The following is a 15,041-nucleotide window of genomic DNA, read 5'->3' on the forward strand; positions in this document are numbered from 1 at the left end:
CTTGTAAGTAAGTTCATCACTGTAGGTTCTTTCTGCTCGTAGAGGCAGCACTTTGGTGAGGCAGCAACAGAGGTGAACCCATGATGATAACAGGCCAGGAAGAAAGTAGCAACGAGGGAAGTAAAGAAGGGGAAGTATGACATAGCTGCATCCTGGAAGGAAGTGGTAGAGGATGAGAAGATGTGGCCCCAGAGGTGCCCCATGGACATGAGCCAGCCACAGATAAGTCTTGGTTTAAGGTGGCTTCTTAAATGTGGAAGGTCTTCAGCACACAAAGTAGATTTGGCAGGGTGGCTCCATACTTAGAACAAGCTGGAAGAGACATGGAAAGCTCCAGACAGCATGCTGAGGAAGAAATAAAAAAAAAAGAGGGGATTACATGGGGCCATAAAGCCATGAGAAGATCTCAGAGGAGATGCTAAGGTAATTCTCACCTGTCCTGGCCAGAAATCCCCCTCTTATAAGACAGTGCCAACTCCCTGAAACCAGAAGTGCATTTATTCTCAAACAGAACAATAAAAGAAACATTTCTTGTTTCCTGCAGACATTAATGTTTCCCAACAATTAGCAAGACACTGAAATCTCTGAGTGGTCAACCTGGCCCTTTTCCAAAGTGATGGGTATGACTCTCTCTCACTCCAATCTACTTAGGAAGGAGTTTGAAATCCCATGGCAGGTATCATTCTCTCACCCCCTCCCTTTCTTAGGGGCTGAGGACCAGCTTATCATCTCAGTTTGGTGCTTTTCACAAATAACTGATGAGCACAGGATGGCTGTTTACAGAACAGGAGGGGATTACCCAAGGTAGAAGGGTTGTGCAACACCAACCTCCACCGCAACAGTCAGTGGTGGAAAGCAGAGGCCAATGGAGGAAAGGGCAAACGCTCTGAATGTCAGGGATTCATCTCCCACCCACATGCGACAGGACAAACTGTGACCTGCTCAAAACAACCTGGAACAAGGGCAAAGCCCAGCTGGGATCATCAGTGGTGTCTGGAGGAGACAGCAAGCAGCACAGCCCTCTCTCAGCAGTTCTGGGCCTGGAAGGAAGGGCTGGCTATGTCAGCAATCATCCCCCACTCGATCATTTTCAGCAGCCAGCTCCTCTCAGCAGCAATATTGTGCTGACAGAGCTTCAGAGACAAGTGAGGCAAAGTTATGGATTATTCCTTACAGTGCCCCTCATACTGCCCAAAATGCACTGGATCTTGTCCAACCCAACTTTGCCTGCAGCCCCTTGCAGGACTTCCACTGCACAGGACCCTCATCACCAAACTAGGACACATGAAAGGCACCCTGAAGGTGCCAACATCTGTGCCCAAACTGCTTTCTGAGAACAAAGCATGTCCCAACACATTCCCCTGGCATGTCCCAGAAGGAATTTCCATGGGTAACACCAGCAATAGTTACCAGACCTCTCAACTGCTTGACTCCCAGGTTTGACTGGTAGGTTCCTCTATGGAGAAGACCTTAGTTTGAAGGGGAGGCATTTTCTACCTCTTTTTTCAGTGAGCGATCCATATTGTAATAATGTATTGGTGTAGTATTGTCATGGTTGCAAGGGTATCCAAAGCCTGCAATATTGACCTCTTGGCACATATGGAGGGCTAAGTTCAAAGCAGTGATTCCTGTGGTGGCATATCTCTGGGAAGAGAAAAGAAAGAACATCTGTTTAGGATTTCAGACTCATACTTTTACAATACTGACACGAGCAACACCTTTGCAGCTCGGACCAGTAGCTTCTTCCACAGTCAATATAGCAAAAAATATGTAAATGAAACAGGACAGGTGCATGGACAGCACTCTCAAAACTCAGACAAGGAGCATCTTTTGAAAAGGTGCTGCAGAAGATGAGGGCTCATGAACATACCACCTGTGGGTTGATAAAACATAGAGCTCCATGGAAATCAAAAAGCTTTGAATGGAAGAAATCAGCACACTTTTTAACAAATCCACATCCATGACAGAGCCTATACAAGGTCTCTGCATCTCTTTCTTTTCCATGTGCCTCTGTGTGTGTATTCCCTGCTGGCAGCCTTCGTGTGATACCTCTCTTTTAATCCACACATTAAATTCCTGCCCTTGGCTTCTGTGCTACAAAACTGCCTTCTGCTCACGTAAAGCTAACATGGCCAAGTACAAACTCAAATGCTGCCTTAAAAGCCTTGTGATGGAGCAGCACAGCCACCACGCTCGCGAGCAGCTGAACATGCTCTCTGGTCCCCCAAGCCTAATCGAGCACTTTGCACTCCTCCCCTGGATTGTCCCACTTTGCACTTTCCAAACATTTTAGCAGGGAAATGTACTTTTTTTACAGCATTGCTTCAGCAGTCAGGAGACTTGGCATCTAATCTCACCCCCAGCCAAGAGTCAGTGCATGACCTTGGACAATGTTATTTTACCACACCAGGCCTTCAAGATTCTCCTGCATTTGTTGCAAATTATAAACATCCTAGTAGTGCCTGGCAGGCTTAAAGTTAATTAAAGATTGCACAGCACCATCACAAAGATCGTCAGGACCAAAGACAAAGTATCATTAGATTCATTAATGAAATAATCCTCCATCATGCAGTGAAGGGGAAAACTGCACTCCAGAAGCAGTGGGCATAACAACCAGCCTCAGGCCAGAGATCTGTGAGAACAGAGTGTTTTAAGGAATGCCAACCAAAATTCCTCCCATTTTCTGCTAGGTAATTATAAGTAATGGTCTTCAGACAGTGAAAGCACAGGAACATGTATGAAAGGGTTTATATGGCACAGCTGCTTGTCACTAGAGAACCAGGTTTTCTGAGGTCTAGAACTATGGACCCAAGTAACTCTAAAAAAGGACTTGAATGCAAAATGGCAAGGGGTGGTGGGGCAGACTGGAATAAGAATTATGCTGCAGTGCTATGACAGGTGGGGAAAAGTCTTCCTTTTCTGGGTAGGAGCAGGGCTCCAAACCTGAAGCACCATGTTATAGGAAAAGACTCCATTTACTAGGGGAAGGGACTAGCTAATCTAATGAAAAGGTTTTCCTTCCCCTTGCATGGCACTAAAGCAGTAAGGTATATGGGAAGACACAGAACACTGACGCTTATCTATCTGCTCTCCAGCACAGCATCATACCCTACTTGATGCGTTCAGCTGCAGCAGTTTGTACATCGCTTCATAGGTGACATATGGGTTGAGAGTACAGAGCTGAGAGACGTTCCCGTTGGACTCGCAGGGGGGCTGGCGCACCAAAACCCCACCTTCATCTGTAGAAGAAAGGCAGAGAGATACTTGAGGCAAGCCCACGCACACCAGACAGTGCCACGATAAAGATCCCTGAGTTAGCTGTGGTCTACTGCTCTGGCTGGGTGCTCAGAAGGACTCAGGGGTGTTCAGAGGAACAGAGGATCTCCTGGTCTTTTCCACTTATTCCCATAGATCTGTCTCCAATGTGGCTGAGACTGGGGTCTTTCTAATTAGTGAAAAATAAGGTCTCAAGTGCATTATGCAGGTCAGTAAATATTTGAAAGATACATGATTATTAGAGCTATAGAATATATCACTACAAATAACCTGGTTTCAACCTTCCCTCATTAAAGACATCTCACTTTTTCCTTGTTTTCAGCAATACTTCCCTCAGCCAGGAGAAATCCAAGGGCTTGAATGGGACAAATACCATCAGTTCATCATTGTTGTTATTTTCCAGAGGGTTGGGCAGAGCTGATTCAGGGAAGAAGAGACGAGTGCTGGTTCTCTCGCCCACATCTTTCTTGTGCTCTTTTACTGGAGCATCATTTAATCTGAGAATCAAAGCCAGAATTTGTCCAGTTTCAGTATCACTTGTTCCCAACCATGGAGGCAGCTGTGTGCTGTCAGATACATCACTGGCTCCTGTGAACTCACTTGAGGGCACTGACACACATTATGCCCCAACCCGGCAGCCTGCTTCCCTGGTATGGGGCACCTCACACAGACACACCAGTAGTTCCTCCCTTGTAACAAAAAGGCAGACAGCAGTGGCAGACAACTGCTATTTTTCAGATAGGGAAGTGAGGCACAGAGAAATTAAATTACTTTCTCAAGTCAGAGTAAAAATGCATGTAGTCCTGTAACACTGGGATTGCCTGCCACTCCACTGAGCTGGAGATGGCTATCCAGCTCCCCAGTACAACATCTGTGAATGAGTGGTACAAATTCGGGCTCCTGCAGTGCCTGTGCTTGGCCCTGAACCGCAAGAAAGTTATTTGATTACCTGAGCTGATGTATCCTAGATGTTATGTTTGCCAGGCAAGAAAGTCACATGCGCATTATCATTCCTGTGTCTCTGATTAATCATTAAGGCTTTAGTAAGGATTCAGTACCTTATGATAACGTGGTAAGAGTCAATCATTTTCCCAAAGCGTTGGCCATGGATGGAGTAACCGTTGCCGACCACAATGCACCTTTGGCACCATAAGCTGGCAAAAGAATAGATTGCAAGAGATTAAGTCCTTCTCTGACAAGTGTTTACACCAGGTTAGATCAGCATCCCTTGAGGACCTTTTTGATGTTCCAAGATAACTCCTGGGGTGGCATCAAATCAGCAAAGCCCTGACTAGTAGGACTCCAGCTGTATCCTGGACAGATGGGTCTTATCTTAGTGACCATAAGGCAATGCAGTGCCATCAACATACCAGTAAAATTGTGAGGGATCTCTAGTTAGCCAGAGAATACAAGATGATAAAGAAATGGAAAGAAAGTCAAGTGTGGATACCCAGCAGGCTGGTAATTAGGAGGGTGAACCTTTGCTTAAGGCATGCAATGTATTATAGAGAAGAAGAATGAGAGGCCATAGAATAATTCCTCTAATGAATTAGAGGAAAGAAGGGCCCAAATGAAAGCTTTTGCCAACAGCTGCCACAGTCTACTTCGCTTTCTGCTCTCCCTGAATGTGGGCAGGCAGAACTGAGGGAGGCACCCAACTTTCCAAGCCCTGGACTGTCACACTTGGGATGGAGTTAGAGCAAGAGAAAATAGATGGGATGGGGCAATACTGAGAACAGAGATCAGGGTATGACAGAAGTTAAAGGGAGGGAGCTGTGATCTAGCAGCTTAAGTTCATCAGTATGAAAGCTGCTTGAAAGGACATGTTTAAAAGGGAGAGAAAGAGAAACCTACTGAGAGAGGAGATGAACAGCGACAGGAGTGAGAGGCAGAAAGGGCTGTGAAGTTGAACACTAAGAGAGAGAACTTCAAGTTGCTGCAGAAACCAGGGCTCTCAACCCAACTATCATTTCCCTCACACACCTGCTTGCCCAACACCCATCTCCAGCCCACCCTCATACCAGGCAAAGGATCCAGGCAACTCCTGCTGTGGAAGAAACTGCAATGTGGTAAAAGCAGAGAGAACTGGAAGATGAGAAGTCAAAGAGTTGTCTTCAGGGAAGAAATGTGGCCCCACCACTGCCAATGTGACAACTCTCCTTTTTCTTCTGCTCTAAAGAGATAGGTTTCATCCTTTCATAAAGTGCCAGGACACTTTACATGGGACAGCCTGCTCAGACACCACTCTTGTCACATCCATCTGATCAACCCTGTCCAAACTGAGGCGTTTTTCCACATAAAAGGCATGCACTTTATGACCAGCACTACCAGCAGCCAAAGCTGGTCTGTAGTACCTCACACTGAAAAAGGCAAAAGGCACTGACCCACTCAGTATCTTCTCTCTGTTGGCATTTGGTAACTTCCACAATGGTTCCTGCTCCGTCCAAAAAAGCATTGCTGTCAGCTTTCCCCTTTTCATCCCTCCTGGCACAGCTAGAGCCTGGAGTTAAAGCACTGCGCTCTTCCTCTATCACCACTGTCATGGCCTATGACCTTTTCTCAGAGGTATGTCATCCAGTCAGTCTGATTTCCCCCAGTGCACTCTGATGCCCAGCTGTATTTCCATCTCCTCTGCAGCACTCAAGGCTGCCCCGTAAGGGGGAGGGTCTCTGGCTGCACGGCGTCCGTTCAAGACACAACAACACTGAGGGAAGAACATTGCAATACCTGAGCTCTGCAGCCTGAAAGGCAGGTTATGGAACCACAGAACTTTTTCAAGGTCTCTCCTAAAAGGTCTGCCCATGAGCGAGTATAAGGATTTGCTGGTCAGGAAAGGCTTCCAGTGAGATCCAAACCTACCAAGAGAGACTCAGAGAGGCAGAAGTTTAGGGATGAGGGGAGCAGCCACAGCAGTATCAGACACAAGGACTAGGGCAGCTGAAGCAGGCTGCATAATGAAGAGCTTTGGAAAGCTACTGAGCTATCCTGTAGAACTTCCCAGGAATGACCCACATCTTTTAAAAATAGTCTTTACTGCTTTTTCTAATCCACCTCCTCAGCAGCAGTGACAGCAAAATCTCATTTCCCTCCAGTTCTGGCCTCCCAGTTCATCTCCCTTTTCAGTCGTTCCTCTCTTGGTACACGTTTGGGGAACGTTTATTCATCCTTTCATTGTTTATCCAGAAGAGAGGGGGCAGATTTCCAGTTACATTTCTGTATTGGGTTTGCATGGCAAGGTTCGGTAGCAGGGGGTAACAGGGATGGCTTCTGTGAGAAGCTGCTAGAAGCTTCCCCTATGTCCGATGGCTCCAAGTTGGACCCGCCGCTGGCCAAGGCTAAGCCCATCAGTGACAGTGGTAGCACCTCTGGGATAACATATTAAAGAAGGGGAAAAAGCTGCTGCGCAACAGAAATGGCAGCCAGAGAGAGGAGTGAGAACATGTAAGAGAAACAATCCTGCAGACCCCCAGGTCAGTGGAGAAGGAGGGGGAGGAGGTGCTCCAGGTGCCGGAGCAGAGATTCCCCTGCAGCCCCTGGGGAAGACCATGGTGAGGCAGGCTGTCCCCCTGCAGCCCAGGGAGGTCCACGGTGGAGCAGATCTCCACCTGCAGCTGGTGGAGGACCCCACGCCAGAGCAGGTGGATGCCCAAAGGAGGCTGTGACCCCGTGGGAAGCCCACACTGGAGCAGGTTCCTGGCAGGACCTGTGGCCCCATGGAGAGAAGAGCCCGCGCTGGAGCAGGTTTGCTGGCAGGACTGGTGACCCCGCGGGGGACCCACGCTGGAGCAGTCTGTGCCTGAAGGACTGCAGCCCGTGGGAAGGACTCGCATTGGAGAAGTTTGTGGAGAACTGTCTCCTGTGGGAGGGACTCCACCCTGGAGCAGGGGAACAGTGAGGAGTCCTCCCCCTGAGGAGGAAGGAGCGGCAGAGACAACGTGTGATGAACTGACCCCAACCCCCATTCCCCGTCCCCTGTGCTCCTGGGGAGGAGGAAGTGGAGAAATCGGGAGTGAAGTTAAGCCTGGGAAGAAGGGAGGGGTGGGGGAAAGGTGTTTTTAAGATTTGGGTTTATTTCTGATTATCCTACTCTGATTTGATTGGTAATAAATTAAACTAATTTCCCCAAGTCGAGTCTGTTTTGCCTGTGATGGTAACTGGTGAGTGATATCTCCCTGTCCTTATCTCAACCCACAAGCTTTTTGTTATATTTTCTCTCCCCTGTCCAGCTGAGGAGGGGGAGTGATAGAGCAGCTTTGGTGGGCAACTGGCATCCAGCCAGGGTCAACCCATCACAGTTTCCAATTTGATTTATTCATTCATTTCATGACAAAATCATGACGCCCATGACAAAGCCTTGCTGCACACTCATCAGTTCAACAGCACATCTTTTCCTCTCTGATTGTCCTTCAGAGGACTTTTTACACACGCATCTGTATCGCATCACTCTGCTGGCCTGCTGACTCACTTGTAGTGGTGTCAAGATGCCATTGTGCAACAATTAGCTGAACTTAGCTCTATTTCCCTTCCTGCATATCTGCACATAAACCCCAGGCTGCCAGTCTCCACCGATCAGCAGCCACTGAGACACTGATTCATCTCTCAACAAAATTCCCCAAACAAATGAGACATGACTAACAAACCTTCCAAGAAAAGGCTTTCTCCACACAAAGCATCTCTGGCAAGCACCAAGATGCTTCCAGTGAAAGAAACGAGGTTCATTTCCTACTAGCCCTTCCTAAAGGCTTTAAGATTGTGCCTGAGAATCAGTGATAGTTCAGGAGGTCTCTTAAAGAGGTCCACAAACATAGGGTTTTGAGCTTGTGACCATGTTGTCCTGTCTCCCAGCTCCTGACCACTTCAGTCCCATGAACAGCCAGCCGCAGCCACCTCCCCTCAAGCACATAAAGGACTCCTTTACACAGAGGAATTTAGATGGAAACAGATGGAGAGCTAATGCCAAAGTTATGCCAAGCTGTTCAGGACCTTGAACAGCTTGAGTTTTAGAAAATCATTGGCCTTAGGTAAGCCTCATTCATTCCTCCAGATAGAGACAGGCAATGAACAGCACTGCGGGATGTCCACAAGGCATTCTGAAAGTGACCATCAGCCCCAGGGAATCTTTACTACAGTCTAGCTAAGGCATCTCCAGGCTCACCAATGCTGCTTCATCCTGCCACTTTTCTGTCTGCCCTGCCCTCAAGTCACTGCCAGGCAGAACACAGTCCACCAAGTCCCCAGGGATTCACATTACTGGGTGAGCTGTTTCTCACCCAGGTGTTATCCTGGGAGGGTTGTTGCCTCTTCTTTCCACAATAATGAATTGTGCCCCACCTTTAACCCAGACCGCAGTAGCACTGAGGTCAGAAAAGGGAAGAAGAAAAGGTAACTTAGGCAATGGGACTTTCACGTGAGTTCGCCACAGAGTAGTACAGGCTCTGCAGGCACAGACCTGCAGAAGGCAATGGAGAGGCTGACACAGGCGCAGCAGCTGCACGGCCGCAGCACCGCAGCCAGGACCACCCCACTGTGCAGCCCACAGGACCTCTCCCCCGTGACAGCACCTCCCGAGCCCCTGCAGCCATCAGACCTGCAGACGAGCAGACCCTGTTTCAGAGTTTGGAGCCTCCAAGTGGTTGTATTTGAGTTAGCCCCTTGCTAGACAAAATTAAACGGGGGCTTCTGGTGATGAACCCTAGTAAATGCAGCATCCTTTTCCCCAGCAGCTAAGCACATTTGCTTGCAAGCTCAAGCCTCACAGCGCTCCAGCAATCACTCACATCAATCTGTAAAATGACACGGTGACAGTGCAGAGAGGGGAGAGGATTGACTGCGGCACTCCCTGAGCCTGGCAAGCCCTCGGTCTCTCGACATGCTCCCCGTGAGGCTGGCCTGGCCCCAAAGCCTGGCTCCCCTTCCCCAGAACCTGCAGCCCTCCCGGCCATGCCTGCTGCTGGGGTGAGCTGTGGAGTCCCACATCGACGGCGTGGGCTCCCTTGGTCCTTTCTCTCCATAGCTGTCAGCTGGCTGCTCCTCAGGATGTCACAGGGGACAGAGGACCATGAAGGCCATCAAACAGCCCCTGTTGCACAAAGTGATCCATTATCCCACAGACAGGCAGTAGGATGCAGCTGCAACCCACACCGTGGTTCTTGGGTACAAAGCCCGATGGACAAAAGCTTTTGCTGAGAACAGCAAAGGCTCACAGCAATAAGAAATGTACATGCAGAAGAAATCCTCCAGTCCTGACCAGGGCTGCTTCCCAGGCTGAAATCAAGAGGTTCACACCAGGAAAAAGGTTAGCCAAAAGCAGTTCCGTAACATGGACGATAGCTTGTCTGAGCAGCTCTTCACCTTGATCAAGGTGCTGTGCTGATTCACAGCATGAGCTCAGCTCACCCCGAGTGCCCTGCTCCACACAGGTGAATCTGGGACTGCAGATGCAGAAGGGAAAAAGTCCTCCATCATTTGCACCCAACTAAATACAATGACACTGGTCACATCTTGGTCATTAAGCAGCAGTGAATTTTCCTGTGACAAACAACCAGCCTTTCAACTATGGTATGAAATTAGGATTGGGTTTCTTTTACTCTTGGAGGGAGATCACAAGCAGTTACATACACTTGCACAGGCACTCTGTCAGTGGGTCTCTCCTGGACCTCCTCCACACACAGCCCAGAGGCTTTCATCAGCTGATTACTTCTGGGCTGCTACACACATACACACAGCACAGGTAAACACCCACCTCTGGACCCTAATCCTGCAAAGATCACAGCAGCATTTATCAGAGGGTGGCTGCTAGACCTCCCACACACGCACAGGAATTTAATTTGTGTATCACAGAAGCACATTAACCCTGCTCTAGCCTCCCACAGCCCTGTGCACACGTATCACACAGGCTACAGGTCTTACATGGGTCTTTGCAAATATTAACACTTTTGAAAGAAGTTATTCCTCATTTGCCCTTGCTGGAGAGACAGCATATTGTGTGGGCATAGGGGAAAATTCATTTTACAATTGTGCAAAACAACAAAAAGGTTTTTACACTTTGGGAAACAAATCACCTTTTAGATGCTTTTCTGCTCTCCACACCCCCAAAGACATCCAAGATGACTTGATTTTCTAAACATACACACAAAACAGGCACAGTTAAAGCTCCTCTGGAGAAGGCCAGGTTTACTAGTGACAAACACAAGTGCAAAGCCTGTGCAGAGAAGAGCTGCATGTGGCAGGGCCGTTTGCAGAAGGGGGCTCTGTTTTGGAAACACAACTGCTGGTGCAATCAATATGCAGCTAAGAGGGGACACCATAACTAGGGTCTGTGCTCCCATTGCTAATGCCCATGTGTTGGGAGCATGTGTAAGTCCTCCCCACCTCAGTCTGTGGGGACACTTAGGGCTGCATGTGTCTGATTTACAGAAACACGTCTCCTCCCTCCCCTTTTCTGTCACTTCCCATTTTGGGGGTCTCTCCAGTGAAGACATCAGTGGCCAGGAGGGTCCTCTCCTTCTGTACAGCCCCAGCTCACCAAGGCCCTAAGGCAGGGGGACACAGCGGTGAGTGCTGGCTCAGAGAGAGCAGGGCTCAGCATGCATTGAGATCTTCTTACCTACACAGAGCCAGATCACCAGCTTTTTCCACTGGAAGAAGGCAAAGAAGAGTCTCCCCTCTATAGATTTGGCATTCATGCTGACTCCATGCACATCCTGCAAAACAGCGGAGACAACAGCAGACAAAAACAGGGCTGATAAACCTTCGCCTGGCACTTTGCAGAGACAGGAAGGCTGAGTGCCTGTCCCGCAAGCCTAGACCTCCCAATGCCATGCCTCCATCCCTACAGCATTGGTCCCCCGCCATGGTCTATCTGCTGACCCACAAGACCCCCGTGCATGGAGGAGAGCGGCTGCTTTGGGTTCAAGCCCTTCTCTCACCATTTTGCTGGGTGCTCCGGCCAGTGAAGGCAGTAGATAAGCACTCAAACTCCCTGCCAGCATAGGCAGGTCCCACCCGTAACCCGAGCCCCAGAAGCAGGTTCTGAACCAGAAACAGTGACCAGGACCCACGGTCACAGCTAGTATATCCAGTAAACACTGGAGGCACCTAACTGCTTTCCCAGGGACGCTTCCTTCTCACAACCCCACAGTTTGTTCCTCCAACAAGGGAAAAGAGAGCCTGCAAAGCGCTGCTTTGACTGCCAAGCAATAAAGTCCTGTGATCAATCCTCGTAAGCCATGGAGCTTGTGTGTTTAGGTGTCTGAGTTTGACTGACAGCCTTAATTATATAGGTACAGCATCACAGCTCAAAGAGACAATTGCTGGTTCAGGCTGGTGAAAAACAGGAGTAATATGCTCTTCTCTTAGAGGGATGGTGCAGAAAGTGAGAGCTCAGCTTACCCATCTGATGGTGATCATCTAATTATCCTCAATGAGCTAGATACAAATCCCAGCTTAGCAGAGGGAAGCACACTGTGATGCTTTCAGTCCATCCTCTTCCCCCCATACTCTGGCCTGGAAAAAGACCTTTGCAAGGCTGGTTAATCCATCCAAGCAGATCTTTCTGCTCACTGCCACCCAGCTGGAGCACCGCTGCCCTCTGAAACCCAGGGCTGGCAGCTGCTGCTCCCTCTGGCCATGCCAAGGAGCTCCAGTGATCCACCAGCTGTGGGCAGCACCTGCAGTGCATCAGGGCTGGCCTTAAATGGGAAGCCCTGGTAGCCTGGTGTGCTTTGGGAGGGCAGAGTGGTTTTTTGGATGGACTTGCTCACTAACTTGGAAGGGAGTTGGGAGAGTTTCCCAGAAAGATCTCAAGACAGGGGTGTAGAGAGAGTTAGCTCATCTCTTCTGACCGTAGACCTACTGTGGGCATGGGAGTGGGTGCACTTCACAGGCTGCTTCCTTTGCTTAAAAATACAAGGAAAGAGTTGTCTTACCATTTTTCCTGCAGGCAAGGCTTGCAGACTCATGCTGCACTCCCACTTATAAATGGTGCCTCCCTTTCCCCTGCTCTGTCAAACTTTGCAGTCAAAACTAGATGCAATGCTTTCAGTCCCTAACTAGACTTAGGGAGAAAATCTTCAGGTCTGAGCAGCAATTTTGTACTTGCAACTTCTCATCCCTCTCATCTGTCTTGGGAGTTAATATCAGCCTGGCCCATTTAGGAGTTTCTTGCTGTTTGCTGCTGCTGTGCTTTCCCTAGGGGCAAGCTAAAGCCAAGGGAGGGAGAGGAGGTACAAGGAGTCCCATAATCAAATACAGCAACCACAGGAGATTAATTTAACATTTTGCTTTTAAGTGAAGGAAAGAGGCAGGGCCAAGGTAAGTAGAAGATCCTGTTTCCTTCTTATTCTTAAGACATGATAATCTGCAACCAAGCTATTCCACCTGTCCTGCATGCAGACTGGAGCAGGAGCCATAGGAGGTGGAGGACAAGCAGTTTGAGAAAAGGTCTCTTGTTGCTTGACAGAAATACAACTGGGTTTCTTCACGCAACCGAGGCTTTCACCAACGCCTCCCTCCTGGCACTGAGCAAAGTAGTCCCCAAAAGCCTGCATGCATGAATGCAAAATGCATCCTAGCTGCCAAAGGGCTTCGTTTGCCCATTTTGACTTCTCTCAAGCCTTTTAGGATTCTTTTTACAGAGGCTTTTTCTTTTTCTGTGTGGGTTTTTTTTTTTTCTCCCTTCCATTTTAATTAAAGTATTTTTCTCCACAGCAGGAAATGTAAACTATGCAGCAGGCAACCTTGATACATATTTTAAAAGAGGAAAAATTATTTAGCAAAGCTATTATCTTCAGATATGCACAGAAGCAATCACTAGCCCTGTTCCTAGAAGCCAGAAAAATCAGAGGGAAAAGAGGGGTGCTATTCCTTAAAAAACTAGGAAAAAAGTGATAAACAAGTTTTTAATTCTGTGCCTAGAAAAGAAGGGTCAGATTTTTGGCAAAGAAAAAAACATTCCTCTTAGCAAAATGCAGGAGCTTTTCCCTAAGAAACTCCAAGAGCTGAGGAGTAGCTGAACTCCTTTGAAAATCTCCTGCTCAGTATTCTCACTGAAGAAGGGCTGGCTGCTAAGCACTAGTGAAAACCTTGTTTTGTCTAAGTTTAATTGGGAGCTGAGAGCTGCTGAAGATGTGGTCTGGGTTGTGTGTGCTAACTATATCCTGGGTTTGGAAATCAGCCCTTAGCACCTGTGCCGTACGTGGTTCTTGGCTGCACAGACAATCTGCAGGGGAAGTGGCCAATTTACTACTCTCTGCCTTAGCTTCTCCACTTCCAAAATGGAGATGATCACAGTTCAGGCTACAAACCTAAAGTCATTGTCATAGAGCAGCTATGATCAGTCCCTGCAGCAGACCAAGAATAACACAAAAATGCCTAAAGAGATGAGGTGCTCTCCATTCTTCAGAGATCAATTGATTAGTTGAGCTGTACTGTGATTTTTGTCCATCAGATTGCAAACTTGAAAAAAAAATGGCCTAGAAAATGAGAGTACATTCTTGCTGATTCTCTTTCCTTCTTCACACACTACTCCCAGTCTCTGCCTCCCCTGCTCCAGAAAAAAAAAAATTAAAAATCAACTTCTCTAAATATTTTTTTCTCTCACATCAGCCCAGCAGGAGAGGCAGAAATCAAATTATAACCACTGAAATAACCATCAGCACTTAGTGCCAGGAGGGTGGGTGGAGACACTGGAACATTTTGCTTTAGGTTTCAAAAAAAAAAAAAAATCTATCTTTATTAAAATAAACAAGTGCAAAAGAAGAAACAGAAAGAAAATCAATCAGCTGCATTTACAACAGGGCAATATCAAGCAAAGAGTGCTTCATCCAGAGAGACAGACAAGAGCTGCAGAAATCAGAGCCCCTCTGTCCTCCACTCTTGGAAGAGGGGGGTTTTTTTCCCTTTCTCTCCTGGATATATGTCTTTTTGCTTATGGAAAACTCTTAGAGAGAACTTACTCCTACGGGAACAACAGGAGGAGGAAAAGCAGAGCCATCCACCTTGTGTCCATCAGATAATTCAAGACAACCTCTATGAAGAGGATCACACTTTCTACAGGATCTGGCAACAATTTGGCAGAACTTGCTGGGTTTATACCTCTTCAATTCTTTGTAGATGAGAACAGATAAATACCAGGATTGTCACATCCAGATCTTTTTACAGAGTTTCTCTCCTGCACGGATTATTTCAGGAAAAAGCATGTGCTATATGGAAATGCTGTTGCAGCCTTTCTGTTCGTCTCTACGGCTCTCCCTGGTTTTTGGCTAGAGGATCGGTAACTTCAGGAACCAGCAAACCAACAAACTTGCTCGCTCTTTTCCAAAACCCAGCTGCCAGCCAGCAGGATATTATCATGCAAGACCTGCACCAGGGCTTGATTCTGACCGGTGTGTATTTGAAGACTACCTCTCTGCCTGCATGAGCTCAGGAGGTGAAGCCAGATGAGGTGGCAGCAACTGGGTCTGCGTGAGCCCAGGGCATGGGCAGCTTTCCTCAGTGCACCCAGGCAGATGCATTTGGGGTACATTGGCTTACAAGTGCCACTGTCCAAATTAACCCTAGGCCTACCTGTATTGCTGCCTGGCTAAGCAGAGCCGGTCTCTTTGGGGAAGGTTTGTTTGGGCCTATGCAGAGAGGGGAATGGTCTCGGGCACGCCAAGACCAGGGACACCACCACGTACAGCTGTGAGGAACCACTGCACAAAGCATCCACCGTGCATTTTGGGAGATACCAGCTCACAAACACAGGCTCAGGCCCATGTTGCAGC

At 48.1% G+C, this 15,041-nt stretch overlaps 1 protein-coding gene across 1 annotated transcript; it reads right to left on the minus strand.

Annotated features, from left to right (window-relative positions):
• Window positions 1–1,025: 1,025 nt before the first annotated feature.
• LOC128154730 (CMP-N-acetylneuraminate-beta-galactosamide-alpha-2,3-sialyltransferase 4-like) lies at window positions 1,026–12,236 on the minus strand. The gene is given in 14 exon segments (XM_052815765.1): window positions 1,026–1,133; window positions 1,498–1,644; window positions 3,109–3,219; window positions 3,222–3,233; window positions 3,575–3,773; window positions 4,335–4,430; window positions 5,298–5,361; window positions 6,004–6,131; window positions 7,917–7,969; window positions 8,095–8,131; window positions 8,726–8,863; window positions 10,338–10,395; window positions 10,883–10,979; window positions 12,204–12,236. Coding segments are annotated over 14 exon segments (1,281 nt in total).
• Window positions 12,237–15,041: the final 2,805 nt, after the last annotated feature.

The sequence above is a fragment of the Harpia harpyja genome, chromosome 19, assembly GCF_026419915.1.
Source record: "Harpia harpyja isolate bHarHar1 chromosome 19, bHarHar1 primary haplotype, whole genome shotgun sequence".
Taxonomy (NCBI): domain Eukaryota; kingdom Metazoa; phylum Chordata; class Aves; order Accipitriformes; family Accipitridae; genus Harpia; species Harpia harpyja.